At 41.1% G+C, this 15,985-nt stretch overlaps 1 protein-coding gene across 1 annotated transcript in view; it reads left to right on the top strand.

Moving 5' to 3' along the window:
- The window catches only part of LOC111965841 (follistatin-like 5), a 250,919-nt gene that overhangs the window by 207,989 nt on the left and 26,945 nt on the right, over positions 1-15,985 (top strand). Inside the window, 2 exon segments of the mRNA XM_070444249.1 lie at positions 2,502-2,528; positions 6,680-6,798. Of these exon segments, the coding sequence (XP_070300350.1) occupies positions 2,502-2,528; positions 6,680-6,798 (146 nt within the window).

Below are 15,985 nucleotides of genomic sequence, written 5' to 3'. Positions count from 1 at the left end.
ACCAGGGTGTTTCTCAATCCAGCTAAAGTTATCCCTCCAGTAATGAAGCGTCCTTAAATCTTCAGGATTAAGCTGCTAAAAGTAACTGCAGCAAAAAAAAAAAAAAAAAAAAACCTAGTTGAACATTAATCCATTTACAGCGTTTCATGGAATTGGAACAGGAAACATTTAGGTTGATGTACACTTAAGTTCTTGGTGATACAGCATAGTTGTTAGTGGGAAAAACTTTCCATTTCGTGTCTGAACAGACTATTCATCTTTCCCTTTAAAAACATTACATGTCCATATTTAGTGTAGGTAATCACATTCTCTCAATTAATTGTATGGCATTTTAGAAACATATTTTTCAATCTTTCCATACATTTCTATCGATCCATAACAGTCAGACCATGAAACAGAAATGTTAATGTGTAGTAATGGATCCATATGAAATACTGAGCTGAGCTACTGAGCTGTACATGGAACATTCAGCTCACCACAACAGTGTCATCATCATGTCAATAAATCCAGGCAGTATTTGGACAAAGGTATTTATAGCCAGCCATAATTAAAACATATCCTCAGTCTCGATTATACAACGCTGCCAGGTCAATTTGCATAACAACTGACACACAAAGCAGACACAACGTGCCAATGTTGCCAGGCGACTCAATCCCAAACATAGGCTGATAAATCCAATGAATCACAGTGGGAGAAGAACAGAGAGGAAGACACCCAGGGCGACTGTGTCACGATGCCTTTTCCTATTTGCATCTGCCAGCCTAATTAGCTAAGCTGGGGCTGCCTGGCTTCACCTGTTAATGCAGTCAGGAAGTCTGCTGGCTGTGATGCCAGGATGTTCCTATCCACAGGCACTGTGCCCAAATGTCGCATCCGTGTGCCCTTGTAAACAAATCGAGTTTGTGTTGTAACCTTGCTGACGGGAAGGTGTTGTTGTGTGGGGAGTGTCGAGTCCGCCTGACGACTGCAAAATTCTGGCGCTCTTCATTTGGGAACAGTTATTCAGGACCGGTGTAGCGAAATCCGCCGCCGCTGAAAGTGGCACATAGCTGTTTTCTAATATGGATGACGAATGTGATGTGGGGGCCACTYGTATGTTTTAGAACGAGCACAATCTTTCTGCCTTGTGATGAATAGCATCTAATCATTGCTTTATTGGAAAAGACTTGGGCACCAAGATCTCATCTCACTACCATACTCCTTCCTCCATTTCCCCCAGCAGTACCAATCTGATGATTTTTGGAACATCACCAGAAACTGGAACAGTGCAGCGTTTCCCTAACACTTCCCTTTTCTTCCCATGTTAATCATTCCTCTACATCAGTTCTCTTGTGTAACTTTTTAATGAGAACAAAATGTATGCATGAGTACAACAGAGTGGGACTTGACGAAGCACTTTTGAAAGATTAGGCTTGACTAACAGGTCTGTCATGCCACTGCCAAAGCTTCTTTTTTTTATTTTTTACTTTTCTCTCTTTCTCTATTCTCTCCATCACTCTCCACACAGCAGAAGAGAGGGTGAGAGAATGAGCAGCATCAGAATAGGGGGAGATTAAAATCAGAACTGAATTGGGGCCCGAGATTGGTTTGCAGACGGTCAGGAAAATGGAAGATGGAATGGAAACAGAGGGGGTTGTGGGATGGATGAACAATAGGAGAAGGTCATCGCGCTTATACAGCGGGAAAATGAGGATAGTCAAGACAAAGAAATGGGTCTGTTATTTGCATCTGCTCCTGAATGGCAACATCTTCACATTTTCTGTGATAGACACAGGCACTCAGTACACAGGCTCTGGGTGTTCATCTGTACTCGTCGCGAAATGAGCACATCCTTTTAAGAGGCACATCACTCTCATCTCAAAAGGCTTTGAGGGCTTTGTGGGGTTGTATTCCAGTTCATGCATTAAAGCCGCTTGGTTATTATGCAGCTGTAGTTTCCAATTCCATGTCATTAGTTGTCTCCAAGTGAATTTAATGAGAAATTACGGCAGTTTTAGTCAGCCAAAAATAGTCTCACAAAATAATCCTCTTTAATGACCTCTAGAACTCATTTACGCTTGAGATATATGTAGATTTGATGATATGATGGCTAATACCCTAATATGTAAAACATATATTTATTGATGGATAATTACCTGAGGTGTACATTTATTTGATTCAATATCATGTCAATTTTATAGCACGTGGTACATGCTTTTGCAGTACATAGTACAGATTTCTAAGGATGGCTTTTTAGTGGGGCTAACAACAAAACAAGAACAAATGTTGGAAAATGTTTTTTGTGTATTTGTGTATTTACAATATAACACCTGCACTGTGTTTCGCCCTCAAGTGTTTGGTATCAAATTATTCTCAAACTGGGGGTTTCTATTGGAGAGAGACTTTTCATAAAACATTCATTTTGTTTTTTCTTAGTTGGTGTGTGAATGCTCAAAAAGGGACAATCATCGATTTCTCACTAATGCACATTCTTGGTCTTTCTTTTCTTGTCTTCCTTTCAGTGGCAAACATTCTGTGGAGAGAGGAAGGTATGTTTGTAATTAAACTATATAAAATCAATTAAAATTGTATTGGTCACATACACATATTTAGCAGATGTTGTTGCGGGTGTAGCGAAATGCTTGTTTTCCTAGCTCCAGCAATGCAGTAATATCTAACAATACACAATACACACAGATCTAAAGGTAAAATAATGGAATTAAGAAATGTATAAATATTAGGATGAGCAATGTATAAACATATATACAGTACCAGTGAAGTACTACCCATTGCAGGGATTTGTTTTTATTTGACTACTTTCTACGTTTATAATGATAGTGAAGACATAAAAACTATGAAATAACACATATAGTAGTAACCATGTAGTAACCAAAAAAGTGTTAAACAAATCTAAATATATTTTATATTTGAGATTCTGCAAAGTAGCCACCCTTTGCCTTGATGACAGCTTTGCACACCCTTGGCATTTTCTCAACCAGCTTCATGAAGGTGAGCCTTTTTCAGGGTGGGTGGTATATTTCAGGGTGGGTGGTATACGAGGGTGGTATACAGAAGATAGCCCAACTATCCATATTATGGCAAGAAAAGCTCAGATAAGCAAAGAGAAACGAGAGTCCATCATTACTTTAAGACATAAAGGTCAGTCAATGTGGGAAATTTCAAAAACTTAGAACGTTTCTTCAAGTGCAGTCGCAAAAACCATCAAGCGCTATGAGGTAACTAGCTTTCATGAGGACTGCCACAGGAAAGGAAGACCCAGAGTTACCTCTGCTTCAGAGGATACATTCATTAGAGTTACCAGCCTCAAAAATCGGCAATTAACTGCACCTCAGATTGCAGTCCAAATAAATGCTACAAGTAACAGACAACATCAACTGTTCAGAGGAGACTGTGTGTATCAGGCCTTCATGGTCAAATTGCTGCAAAGAAATCACTACTAAAGGACACCAATAATAAGAAGAGACTTGCTTGGGCCAAGAAACACGAGCAGTGGACATTAGACTGGTGGAAATCTGTACTTTGGTCTGATGAGTCCAAATTTGAGATTTTKGTTTACAACCGCCGTGTCTTTGTGAGATACAGAATAGGTGAATGGATGATCTCCTTATGTGTCGTTCCAACTGTGAAGCACGGAGGAGGAGGTGTGGGGACTATCATTTGTTTTTCAACAGGACAATGACCCAAACACACCTCCAGGCTGTGTATTTGATTGAGAAGGAGAGCCATCAGATGACCTGGCCTCCACAATCACCCAACCTCATCCCAATTGAGATGGTTTGGGATGAGTTGGACCGCAGAGTGAAGGAAAAGCAGCCAACAAGTGCTCAGCATATGTATGAACTCCTGTTGGAAAAACATTCCAGGTGACTACCTCATGAAGCTGGTTGAGAGAATGCCAAGCGTGTGCAAAGTTGTCATCAAGGCAAAGGGTGGCTACTTGAAGAATTTAAAATATTACTACATGATTCCATATGTGTTATTTCATAGTTTTAATGTCTTCACTATTATTTTACAATGTAGAAAATAGGAAAATAAAGATAAACCCTTGAATGTGTAGGTGTGTCCAAACCTTTGACTGGTACTGTATTTATTTGGAGTACAAATAAATGTGATGTGATGTATAGACATTATGGACAGTATGTGGATAGAATATTTAGTTTATCTGTAGAATACGTAGGATAGAATAGTATATATGCAGCAATAGTTGACTAGAATACAGTATATACATATGAAATGAGTAAAACCGTATGTATACATTATTAAAGTGACCAGTGTTCCATTATTAAAGTGACCAGTAATTCCATGTCTTTGTATATAGGGCAGCAGCCTCTAAGGCGCAGGGTTGAGTAACCGGATGGTAGCCGGCTAGTGACAGTGACTTAGTTCAGGGCAGGGTAATGGGTGGAGGCCAGTGATGGCTTTTTAACAGTCTGATGGCCTTGAGATAGAAGCTGTTTTTCAGTCTCTCGCTCCCTGCTTTGATACACCTGTACTGACCTCGCCTTCTGGATGATAGCGGGGTGAACAGGCAGTGGCTCGTGTGATTGATGTTCTTGGTAATCCTTTTGGCCTTCCTGTGACATTGGGTGCTGTAGGTTTCCTGGAGGGCAGGCAGTGTGCCCCCGGTGATGCGTTCAGCAGACCACACCACCCTCTGGAGATATCCCTGCGGTTGCGGGCAGTGCAGTTGCCGTATCCTGCTGTGATACAGCCGATAGGATGCTCTCAATGGTGCTTCTGAAAAATGTTGAGGGTCTTAGGGGTCAAGCCGAATTTCTTCAGCCTCTTGAGGTTGAAGAGGCACTGTTGCGCCTTCCTCACCACACTGGGTGGATCATTTCAGATTGTCATTGATGTGTACATCGAGGAACTTGAAGCGTTTCACCTTCTCCACTGCGGTCCCTTCGATGTGGATGGGGGCTTGCTCCCTCTGCTGTCTCTTGAAGTCCACGATCAGCTCCTTCATTTGTTGACGTTGAGGGAGAGGTTATTTTCCAGGCACCACTCTGCCAGGGCCCTCACCTCCTCCCTGTAGGCTATCTCGTCAGGCCTACTACGGTTGTGTCGTCTGAAAACTTGATGATTGAGTTGGAGGCATGCATGGCCATGCAGTCATGGGTGAACAGGGAGTACAGAAGGGGGCTGAGCACGTACCCTTGTGGGGCCCCTGTGTTGAGGCAGCCCATCAGGAAGTCCAGGACCCAGTTTCACGGGGTGGGGTTCAGAACCAGGACCCTGAGCTTATTGAACAGTGAATTACTATATCATGTTATGAAGTAGATTAAATGACATTGATTGACACAAATTCAATGGAAATGTCAAGCTGTCCTAATATGGATACTGTACATTAGTTTCTATAATGACAGTGTCTAACGAACAGTGTTGGGGAGTAGTTCCACGACATGTAATTCAACTAGTAATTCAACTACATTTTGTAGTAGCTTGGTGGTAGTTTAATTAACTGAATTCAAATTTTCATAGTGTTTTCAGTAGTTACTTTTACTATTATTATTTTTTGCCATGTCAGTGGTGTATCTAACTACTGAAACTACCCACTAAAGTTTATGCAACCAAAGAAAATACATTTACTGCTAGCGAACAGCTAATAATATGTAATTTTTTCCAGGTATATTGAACTAGCTAATTACCTCCACTGTTAAGTTTTAACCAGTGGTGTAAAGTACATTACTTAAGTAAAAATACTTTAAAGTACAACTTAAGTAGTTTTTATGGGTATCTGGACTTTACTTGACTATTTATATTTTTGACTACTTTTACTTTTACTTCACTACATTCCTAAAGAAAAKAATTTACTTTTTACTCCATATACTTTCCCTGACACCCAAAACTACTTTTGGGTGTCAAAAGCCCAACCAATCAGAGTTTTTCCCCACAAAAGGGCTTTATTGCAGACAGAAATACGCCTCAGTTTCATCAGGGTGGCTGGTCTCAGACAATCCTGCAGATGAAGAAGGCAGATGTGGATGTTCTGGGTTGGAGTGGTTTCACATGGTCTGTGGTTGTGAGGCCGGTTAGACGTACTGCCAAATTCTCTAACACGACATTGGAGGCGGTTTATGGTAGAGAAATGAACATTAAATTCTCTGGCAACAGCTGTGGTGGACATTCCTGCAGTCAGCAKGCCAATTGCATTCTCCCTCAAAACTTGAGACATCTGTGGCATTGTGTTCTATGACACAACTGCGCATGTTAGAGTTGCCTTTTATTGTCCCTAGCACAAGGTGCACCTGTGTAATGATTATGCTGTTGAATTAGCTTCTCGATATGCCACACCTGTCAGGTGGCTGGATTATCTTGGCAAAGGAGAAATGCTCACTAATAGGAATGTAAACAAATTTGTGCACACAATTTGAGAAAAATATATTTTGTGTATAAGGAAAATTTATGGGATTTATTATTTCAGCTCATGAAACATGGGACCAACACTTTATATTTTTGTTCAGTATAGTATTTTACTGGGTGACTTTCACTTTTACTTGAGTCATTATCTATTAAGGTATCTTTACTTTTACTCAAGTATGACAACTGAGTACTTTTTCCACCACTGGTTTTAACTGTGCTGTATGTCATGCTACATGCCAGTTGCCATAGTAGTTTGTTGTTCACCTTGTAACAAACCCTGTGTCTGACTTGTAACAAGGTTATATTTCTCACCCAGGTCTTGGAATTGCCAATATGTTCTATGTGTTTTACGAGGATGGTATCAAAGTCATCCAGCCAGTGGCATGTGAGATCCAGAGACACATAAAGCCCAGTGAGAAGCTACTGGGACTTCAGGTAAGATGCATACCACAACAGAAACACTTCCATTTCATGTAGCATTGTGCTAGGTGTTGGGCTACTGCTAGTAGATTAGCTGTTAGCTAATTAGCATGATTAGCTTGAGGACCAACCACCCACACACAGTATGATTACTTCAGGCCTTCTAACAGAAACACTTTTTCTTCTTGCTTGCTGTTAGCTAAACAGTGTTTGTATAACGATAGCTAACGCACTTTCGTACATTTGACCTTATTTTAGCGCCCCCAAAATGGAATACTTCCAGGTCAACTGTAATATGAATACCATTGTAAAGCTTTCCAGTAAAATTAATGACGAGACCTGCCCGTCTCTGCATGATTGAAGAAGGCAATGGAGCTCCGCTGGGTATTTATTTAAATGGTGGGTGGGGAAGCAAAAGCTACTGCGTGATAGTGAAATGGGGAGATATGTCGTGTGGGGAACAGCTTTTTTCACCCCATTTGTCCAACTTATCACCTCTAAAATGTAAAMAAAACACTATAAAGAGTTTATATAATTTCTCATTACATACCTATTTGAAGGTTTGTGTCGTATTTGAATAGGGTTTTTAGGGCAGCGCTAAATTTTTCTTCACAATTAAACTGCGGCTGCCACGGTTTTTGAGAGTCATGATTAGGCAAAAAATKTACAATTGATTGAATTAACTATTGATGAACTCACGAGTAATTAACTTTACAATCACCATTACACTCACCATTGATCATTTCTTGTTTTTTATCTGCGAGAGAAGCGCTACACCTGGTGGAAAGAGGCTTTACGGCACAGAATGAGTTTCATAATGCGTGTCGTACGTTACGTCGTGACACATCACAATTTAACGTACAGCTTCTGAGGGTGTCACGCGTGGGTGATTTGGGTGGGTATTCATTTTCTATGTTTTGTATTTCTTTGTGGTGTGGTTCTCAATCAGAGGCAGCTGTCTATCGTTGTCTCTGATTGAGAACCATACTTAGGTAGCTTTTTCCCACATGGATTTTGTGGGTAGTTATTTTCTGTTTAGTGTTTTGCACCTTACAGGACTGTTTCGGTTTCATTTATTCTCTTGTTATTTTGTTATAGTGTTCTGTTCAAATAAATAAGCATGAACACTTACCACGCTACGCTTTGGTCCAACTACTCTTCTTCAGACGACGGAAACCGTTAGAGAGGGGTCCGTTTTTTCAACTTTTCCCYAATACTATTGGCCCATTACCATGTCAATCAACACTTGAATAGAAACATAGTTCACACCCCAGATTTTGATGCCAGCACAGTCGCTACAGTCCCATTTGTTTTCATTGCAGCCTGGTTTGAATGCTGCGGTTGCGCAAATGTGTACGGATCGGGGTTAGTCACCGTTAATTAACTTAGGACCGACTGCCTGTAGATAACTATCAACTCTTTGTTAATTATTTGTGTATTTGACATTTGATCTTGCAATACTTGACATATAATATTTTATTTTATGGAAGTAGTTGTAACTCATAATAAATAGTGAGTAGTGTACTGCAGCTTCTACACATTTTGCCATGGGGCAAAGAGAAAAAGGTAAGTGTTTAAAGCTAATATACTGCAATTATACACATATTGCCATGGGGCAGAGAGATGAATGTGCAGTTTTATAGCTAATCTCATGCTATTCTACACATTTTGCAATAAGGCTGAGGGCGGGGGGGGTGGGACCCCAGAATCTCTAGGTCCCCACACCTTGCGCGGAGGCTGTGGGGGTGTATGTAGGTCAGTGGGCTGCAGGGGTGTATGGTAGGTCAGTGGGCTGCAGGGGTGTATGGTAGGCCAATGGGCTGCGGGGGTGTGAGGTACGCCAGTGGGCTGCAGGGGTATGTGGTACAAATATGGAGTTAATTGTCTCTCTGCTTCTCATGTATTAAATTAACTGAAAGATCATGCACTTTTGCGCTCCCAAAAGTCTCTTTCTCTCTCTTTCTTTCTCTCTCTCGTTGAATTGCCATTTGACGTTGATATGGTTCTCGCTCTGTGCTGCGCCTTCACTTTTGAACCAGTGTATTATTCAAAGCAGGTCGCTGATAGATGCCTCTTACATTTACACATGTACTGAAATGGGTGCTTTCCTCCTTTTCCCCTTTCATCGATTGGACAGCTGTTATGTGCGAAGGCGCGCTATGAATGTACAACGATCAGGCCTGGGCTCCTCTGAGAGACGGTGTCTGTATTAGAATATCAATCACAGTGAACTCTATGGCAGCAGCACATGCACTGTCTACAGGGAATGTTGTGTGAGTACATTAGCTCAGAGGCTTAAGTTCATTCTGGATCCCTAGTGTAGATGAGCATTGATTGATCGTTCATGGTAACGACCCAACAATTAMTTATTCTTAAGTAGTATATGGCCGTCTTACTGTGAATCACGTGCCAGATGAAGAGGGGATGCAATGCTGTGAGGAATTCCTAGTACAGTGAGTAGGGAGGTGGACATATTTCCTGAGGCAGGAAGCAAGGGAGGCTACAGAACAGGGTTTTTTAGGTTGAAGGGTTGTGTTTGTTGTGTCCAAGGCTAAGGACTAGTCTTACTTGTACTACAAAATCAAATATGATCTACAGAGCACAAATTGTCCCCAGGCAGCTTGTTCGCCCGACAAGCTTCACATTATGTTTTCTATACTTCTAAATCTTTTCATTTGATCCACGGACATTGTTGGTTGAAACTGACATGTTTTTTTCTGCTTAGCTGCCTAGGGTTTCACACATGCTCAGTTGCGACGTACTGCAGTGTTGTCTACAGGAGGGTAGAGGTAGAGTCTCTAAGGTAGTCTCTAAGGTATTCAGTCTCCAGATGGATTCTGATTTGATAGAGGCAGAAATTAGAAATYGGATTAAATCTCAGAGGTTATAATAGTTTTGAACACAAACATGTCCATGAAAATGTATCTTCATTTATCTTGTTGACTGYCAAGTCTGTGATTGAAAGTAAATGGTCTAACAGTTACGACTGGACGACTGTGTGATAACGCTCTCGGTAGCCGATGTGAGCAAGACCTTTAAACAGGTCAACATTCACAAAGCAGCGGGGTCAGACGGATTACTAGGACTTGTCCCTGTGCCCAAGGGAGTCGAGGTAACCTGCCTAAATGATTACCACCCTGTAGCACTCACGTCATTAGCAATGAGGTACTTTGAAAGGATGGTCATGGCTCATATCAACAGCATCCTCCCGGATACCCTAGACCCGCTCCAATTCGCATACTGCCCCAACAGATCCACAGACGGCGCAATCTCAATCGCACTCCACACTGCCCTTTCCCAGCTGGACAAAGGAACACCTATGTGAGAATGCTGTTCATTGACTACAGCTCAGTATTCAACACCATAGTGCCCACAAAGCTCATCATTTAACTAGGCAAGTCAGTTAAGAACTGACTTGCCTAGTTAAATAAAGGTTACATTTTCGTTTTATTTTTTTATTTTAAAAAGTTTGCTGACGACACAACAGTGGTAGGCCTGATCACCGACAACGATGAGACAGCCTTTAGGGAGGAGGTCATACACCTGGCAGTGTGGTGCCAGGACAACAGTCTCTCCCTCAATGTAGAGCAAGACAAAGGAGCTGATCGTGGACTACAAGGGCTGTAGTGGATCACCAACAAACTATCATGGTCCGAACACACCAAGACAGTCGTGAAGAGGGCACCAGAACACCTTTTCCCCCTCAGGAGACTGAAAAGATTTAGCATGGGTCCCTAGATCCTCAAAAAGTTCTACAGCTGCACCATCGTTAGCATCCTGACCAGTTGCATCACCGCCTGGTATGGCAACTGCTCGGCATCTGACCGCTACAGAGGGTAATGCGTACAGCCCAGTACATCACTGGGGCCAAGCTTCYTGCCATCCAGGACCTGTATAATATGCAGAGTCAGAGGAAAGCCCCAAAAATTGTCAGACTCCAGTCACCCAAGTCATAGACTGTTTTCTCTGCTACCGCATGGCAAGCGATACCAGAGCACCAAGTCTAGGACCAAAAGGCTCCTTAACAGCTTCTACCCCCAAGCCATAAGACTGCTGAACAATTAATGAAGTGGCCACCGGACTATTTACATTGACACCCCCCCCCATTTGTTTTGTACACTGCTGCTACTCGCTGTTTGTCTATGCATAGTCACTTCACCCCTACCTAAATGTACAAATTACTTAGACTAACCTGTACCCCCGCATGTTGACTTGGTACCGGTAGCCCCTGTATATAGCCTTGTTATTGTTATTTTATTGTGTTACTTTTTATTATTTTTTACTTCAGTTTATATAATATTTTCTTAACTCTTCTTGAACTGCACTGTTGGTTAGCCTTTACTTCATACCCATCCCGGATCCGGGAGCATCCTCATCAAAAAAGCTGACTAGCATAGCCTAGCCTAACGGGACAGGGATATCATATAATATAATTTCATGAAATCACAAGTCCAATACAGCAAATGAAAGATAAACATCTTGTGAATCCAGCCATCATTTCCGATATTTTAAATGTTTTACAGCGAAAACACAATATGTATTTATATTAGCTAACCACAATAGCCAAACACACAACGGCGTATTTTCACCATGTTTCCACCGCATAGGTAGGCTTCACAAAACCCACAAATAGAGATAAAATTAATCACTAACCTTGAACAACTTCATCAGATGACAGTCTTATAACATCATGTTATACAATACATTTATGTTTTGTTCGAAAATGTGCATATTTATAGCTACAAATCTTGGTTTTACATTGCAGCCACCATCACAAATAGCACCAAAGCAGCCAGAATAATTACAGAGAGCAACGTGAAATACATAAATACTCATCATAAAACATTTATGAAAAATACATGGTGTACAGCAAATGAAAGATAAATATCTTGTGAATCCAGCCAATATTTCCGATTTTTTAAGTGTTTTACAGCGAAAACACAATATAGAATTATATTAGCTTACCACAATAGCCAAACACACAAAGCTATTTATTCACCGCAAAGGTAGCTTTCGCAAAAACCAGCAAAATATATAAAATTAATCACTAACCTTTGGACAACTTCATCAGATTACAGTCTTATAACATCATGTTATACAATACATTTATGTTTTGTTCGAAAATGTACATATTTWGAGCTGCAAATCGTGGTTATACATTGTGAATATGTAGCAACAATTCACCAAAATCTCCGGAGATATTTTGGACAGTCACCTAATCTAATCAAAGAACTCATCATAAACTTTACTAAAAAATACATGTTGTACAGCAAATGAAAGATACACTGGTTCTTAATGCAACCGCTGTGTTAGATTTTTTTAAATAACTTTACTACAACATACAAAATGCATTATTGTGAGACAGCGCTCACATATTCTCCGCCCTGTTAGGGTCAACATATTCCACAGAAATACGAAATAACATCATAAATTGTGTCTTACTTTTGCTGAGCTTCCATCAGAATGTTGTGCAAGGAGTCCTTGGTCCAGAATAAATCGTTGTTTGGTTTTAGAATGTCCATTTCTTCTGTCGAATTAGCAACCTTGGCTAGCCATGTGGCGYGAACATGCCCATCAACTCTTGGCGCAAAGAACGGAAAATTCCAAAAGTCCCAATAAACGTTGAATAAACTGATACAACTCGGTTGAAAAATCCTACTTTATGATGTTTTTCTCATATGTATCAAATAAAATCAGAGCCGGAGCAATTCGCCGTGTATACCGAACGCTCTTCAGAAGACAATGTCGAGGTCCCCCGCGCGCCGTCGACAACAAACAAAATACCGGCCCTGCCACTCCAAAAGCTCTTATTCGGCCTCAGATCAAGCTAGACACCCCATTCAACCTTCCACTGCCTGTTGACATCTAGTGGAAGGCGTATGAAGTGCATACATACCGATAAATAAAAGCCAGTTGAATAGGCAGGCCCTGAAACAGAGCCTCGTTTTCAGATTTTTCACTTCCTGTATGGAAGTTTGCTGCCAAATGAGTTCTGTTTTACTCATAGATATAATTCAAACAGTTTTAGAAACTTCTGAATGTTTTCTATCCAATAGTAATAATAATATGCATATTGTATGATCTAGAACAGAGTACGAGGCCGTTTAATTTGGGCACGATTTTTTCCAAAGTGAAAACAGCGCCCCCCTATTGACAAGAAGTTTTAAGGGCTTGTAAGTAAGCATTTCATGTTAAGGTCTACACTTGTTGTATTCGGCGCATGTGACAAATAAAGTTTGATTTGTCATCTGATTACATAAACATGAGCACCCACGTGAACATAAGCACTTGAGCTAAGACCTACTGTATGTAGATCTGAGCTCTCCGTGGCTGACGTGAGTAAAACATTTAAACGTGTTAACCCTCGCAAGGATGCTGGCCCAGACGGCATCCCTAGCTGCATCCTCAAAGCAAGCACAGACCAGCTGGCTGGTGTGTTTACGTACATATTCAATCACTCCCTATCCCAATCTGTTGTCCCCACATGCTTCAAGATTTCTACCATTGTTCCTGTACCCAAGAAGGCAAAGATAACTGAACTAAATGACTATCACCCCGTAGCACTCACTTCTGTCATCATGAAGTGCTTTGAGAGACTACAGTGCCTTGCGAAAGTATTCACCCCCTTGGCATTTTTCCTATTTTGTTGCCTTACAACCTGGAATTAAAATAGATTTGATTTACACAACATGCTTTGTGTAACTTTGAAGATGCAAAATATTTTTTATTGTGAAACAAACAACAAAAAATACAACAAAACTGAAAACTTGAGCGTGCATAACTATTCACCCTCCCAAAGTCAATACTTTGTAGAGCCACCTTTTGCAGTAATTACAGCTGCAAGTCTCTTGGGGTATGTCTCTATAAACTTGGCACATCTAGCCACTGTGATTTTTGGCCATTCTTCAAGGCAAAACTGCTCCAGTTCCTTCAAGTTGGATGGGTTCCGCTGGTGTACAGCAGTCTTTAGGTCATATCACAGATTCTCAATTGGATTGAGGTCTGGGCTTTGACTAGGCCATTCCAAGACATGTAAATGTTTCCCCTTAATCCACTCGAGTGTCGCTTTAGCAGTATACTTAGGGTCATTGTCCTGCAGGAAGGTGAACCTCCGTCCCAGTTTCAAATCTCTGGAAGACTGAAACATGTTTCCCTCAAGAATTTCCCTGTATTTAGAGCCATCCATCATTCCTTCAATTCTGACCAGTTTCCCAGTCCCTGCCGATGAAAAAATCCCCAATCTGCTACCATCATGCTTCACTGAGGGGATGTTGTTCTCGGGGTGATGAGAGGTGTTGGGTTTTCGCCAGACATAGGGTTTTCCTTGATGGCCAAAAAGCTGACCAGAGTACCTTCTTCTGTATGTTTGGGTAGTCTCCCACATGTTTTTTGGCAAACACCAAACGTGTTTACTTATTTTTTTCTTTAAGCAATTTCTCTGGACACTCTTCCGTAAAGCCCAGCTCTGTGGAGTGTACGGCTTAAAGTGGTCCTATGCACAGTTACTTTGCAGCTCCTTCGGGGTTATCTTTGGTCTCTTTGTTGCCTCTCTGATTAATGCCCTCCTTGCCTGGTCCTTGTGTTTTGGTGGGCGGCCCTCTCTTGGCAGGTTTGTTGTAGTGCCATATTCTTTCCATTTTTTAATAATGGATTTAATGGTGCTCTGTGGGATGTTCAAAGTTTCAGATATTTTTTTAGAACCCAACCCTGATCTGTACTTCTCCACAACTTTGTCCCTGACCTGTTTGGAGAGCTCCTTGGTCTTCATGGTGCCACTTGCTTGGTGGTGCCCCTTGGTGTTGCAGACACTGGGGCCTTTCAGAACAGGTGTATATATACTGAGATCATGTGACAGATCATGTGAAACTTAGATTGCACACAGGTGGACTTAAGTTAACTAATTATCTGACTTCTGAAGGTAATTGGTTGCACCAGATCTTATTTAGGTGCTTCATAGCAAAGGGAAGAAAACATGCACAAACAACTTTTCTTTTTTTTTTTAATTGTAATTTTTTGAAACAAGTTATTTTTATTTTTTTATTTTTGTCATTTCACCAATTTGGACAATTTTGTGTATGTCCATTACATGAAATCCAAATAGAAATCCATTTAAATTACAGGYGGTAATGCAATAAAATAGGAAAAACGATAAGGTGGATGAATACTTTTGCAAGGCACTGTAGTCAAGGATCATATCCCCTCCACCTTAACGGCTACCCTAGACCCGTTTCAGTTTGCATACCGCCCCAACAGGTCCACAGACGATGCAATCGTCATCACACTACACACTGCCCTATCCCATCTGGACAAAAGGAATACCTATGTAAGAATGCTGTTSATTGACTACAGCTCAGCATTCAACACCATAGTACCCTCCAAGCTCATCATCAAGCTGGAGGCCCTGGGTCTCAACCCCGCCCTCTGTTATTGGGTCCTGGACTTTCTGACTGGCCGCCCACAGGTGGTGAAAGTAGGAAACAACATCTCCACTTCGCTGACCCTCAAAATTGGGGCCCCACAAGGGTGCGTGCTCAGCCCCCTTCTGTACTCCCTGTTCACCAACGACTGCGTGGCCTTGCACGCCTCCAACTCAATCATCAAGCTAGCAGACGACACAACAGTAGTGGGCTTGATTACCAACAACAACGAGACAGCCTACAGCAGGGGTGTCAAACTCAAATACCCAGTGGGCCAAAATGTAAAACCTGAACAAAGTCGCGGGCCAACATTGAACAAATGAACCTTTTAATATGGACCCAAACAAGTTTTGCTTTAACATTGAATATGGAACAAGCATCGCTTATTACCATACAATATATAATTTAATAGTGGAGACATGCAAAATCGAATTTCAAATGAAAAAACACATCAATGGYATTCATTTATTAAATAAATAAAATTTAAATAAAAATCGTATGCCTCTTTTCTATTTGCAGCCTTCTGATTTAAATACCAAAATAAACTTTTTCCACTGGCTAATCATTTTACAAATAAAATGATAATAAATCAATCAACAATTCAAGCCCATGCCTTGTAGCAAGAAAAAGTGCACAAAGAAAACGTTAATTATTGCACACTGATCTAATCTGATGTGCCCAAGCCAGATACCTGGCATCTCTTCTTGGATGCTAGTTCATCAATGTCTGGGCTCAGGCTCTGAGCTGAAGAAATCCTCAGTATCGAGCGAAGGTGTTCATCAGTC

Source organism: Salvelinus sp. IW2-2015, linkage group LG6.2, assembly GCF_002910315.2.
Source record: "Salvelinus sp. IW2-2015 linkage group LG6.2, ASM291031v2, whole genome shotgun sequence".
Taxonomy (NCBI): Eukaryota; Metazoa; Chordata; class Actinopteri; order Salmoniformes; family Salmonidae; genus Salvelinus; species Salvelinus sp. IW2-2015.
This window is presented reverse-complemented; position numbering and strand designations above follow the sequence as displayed.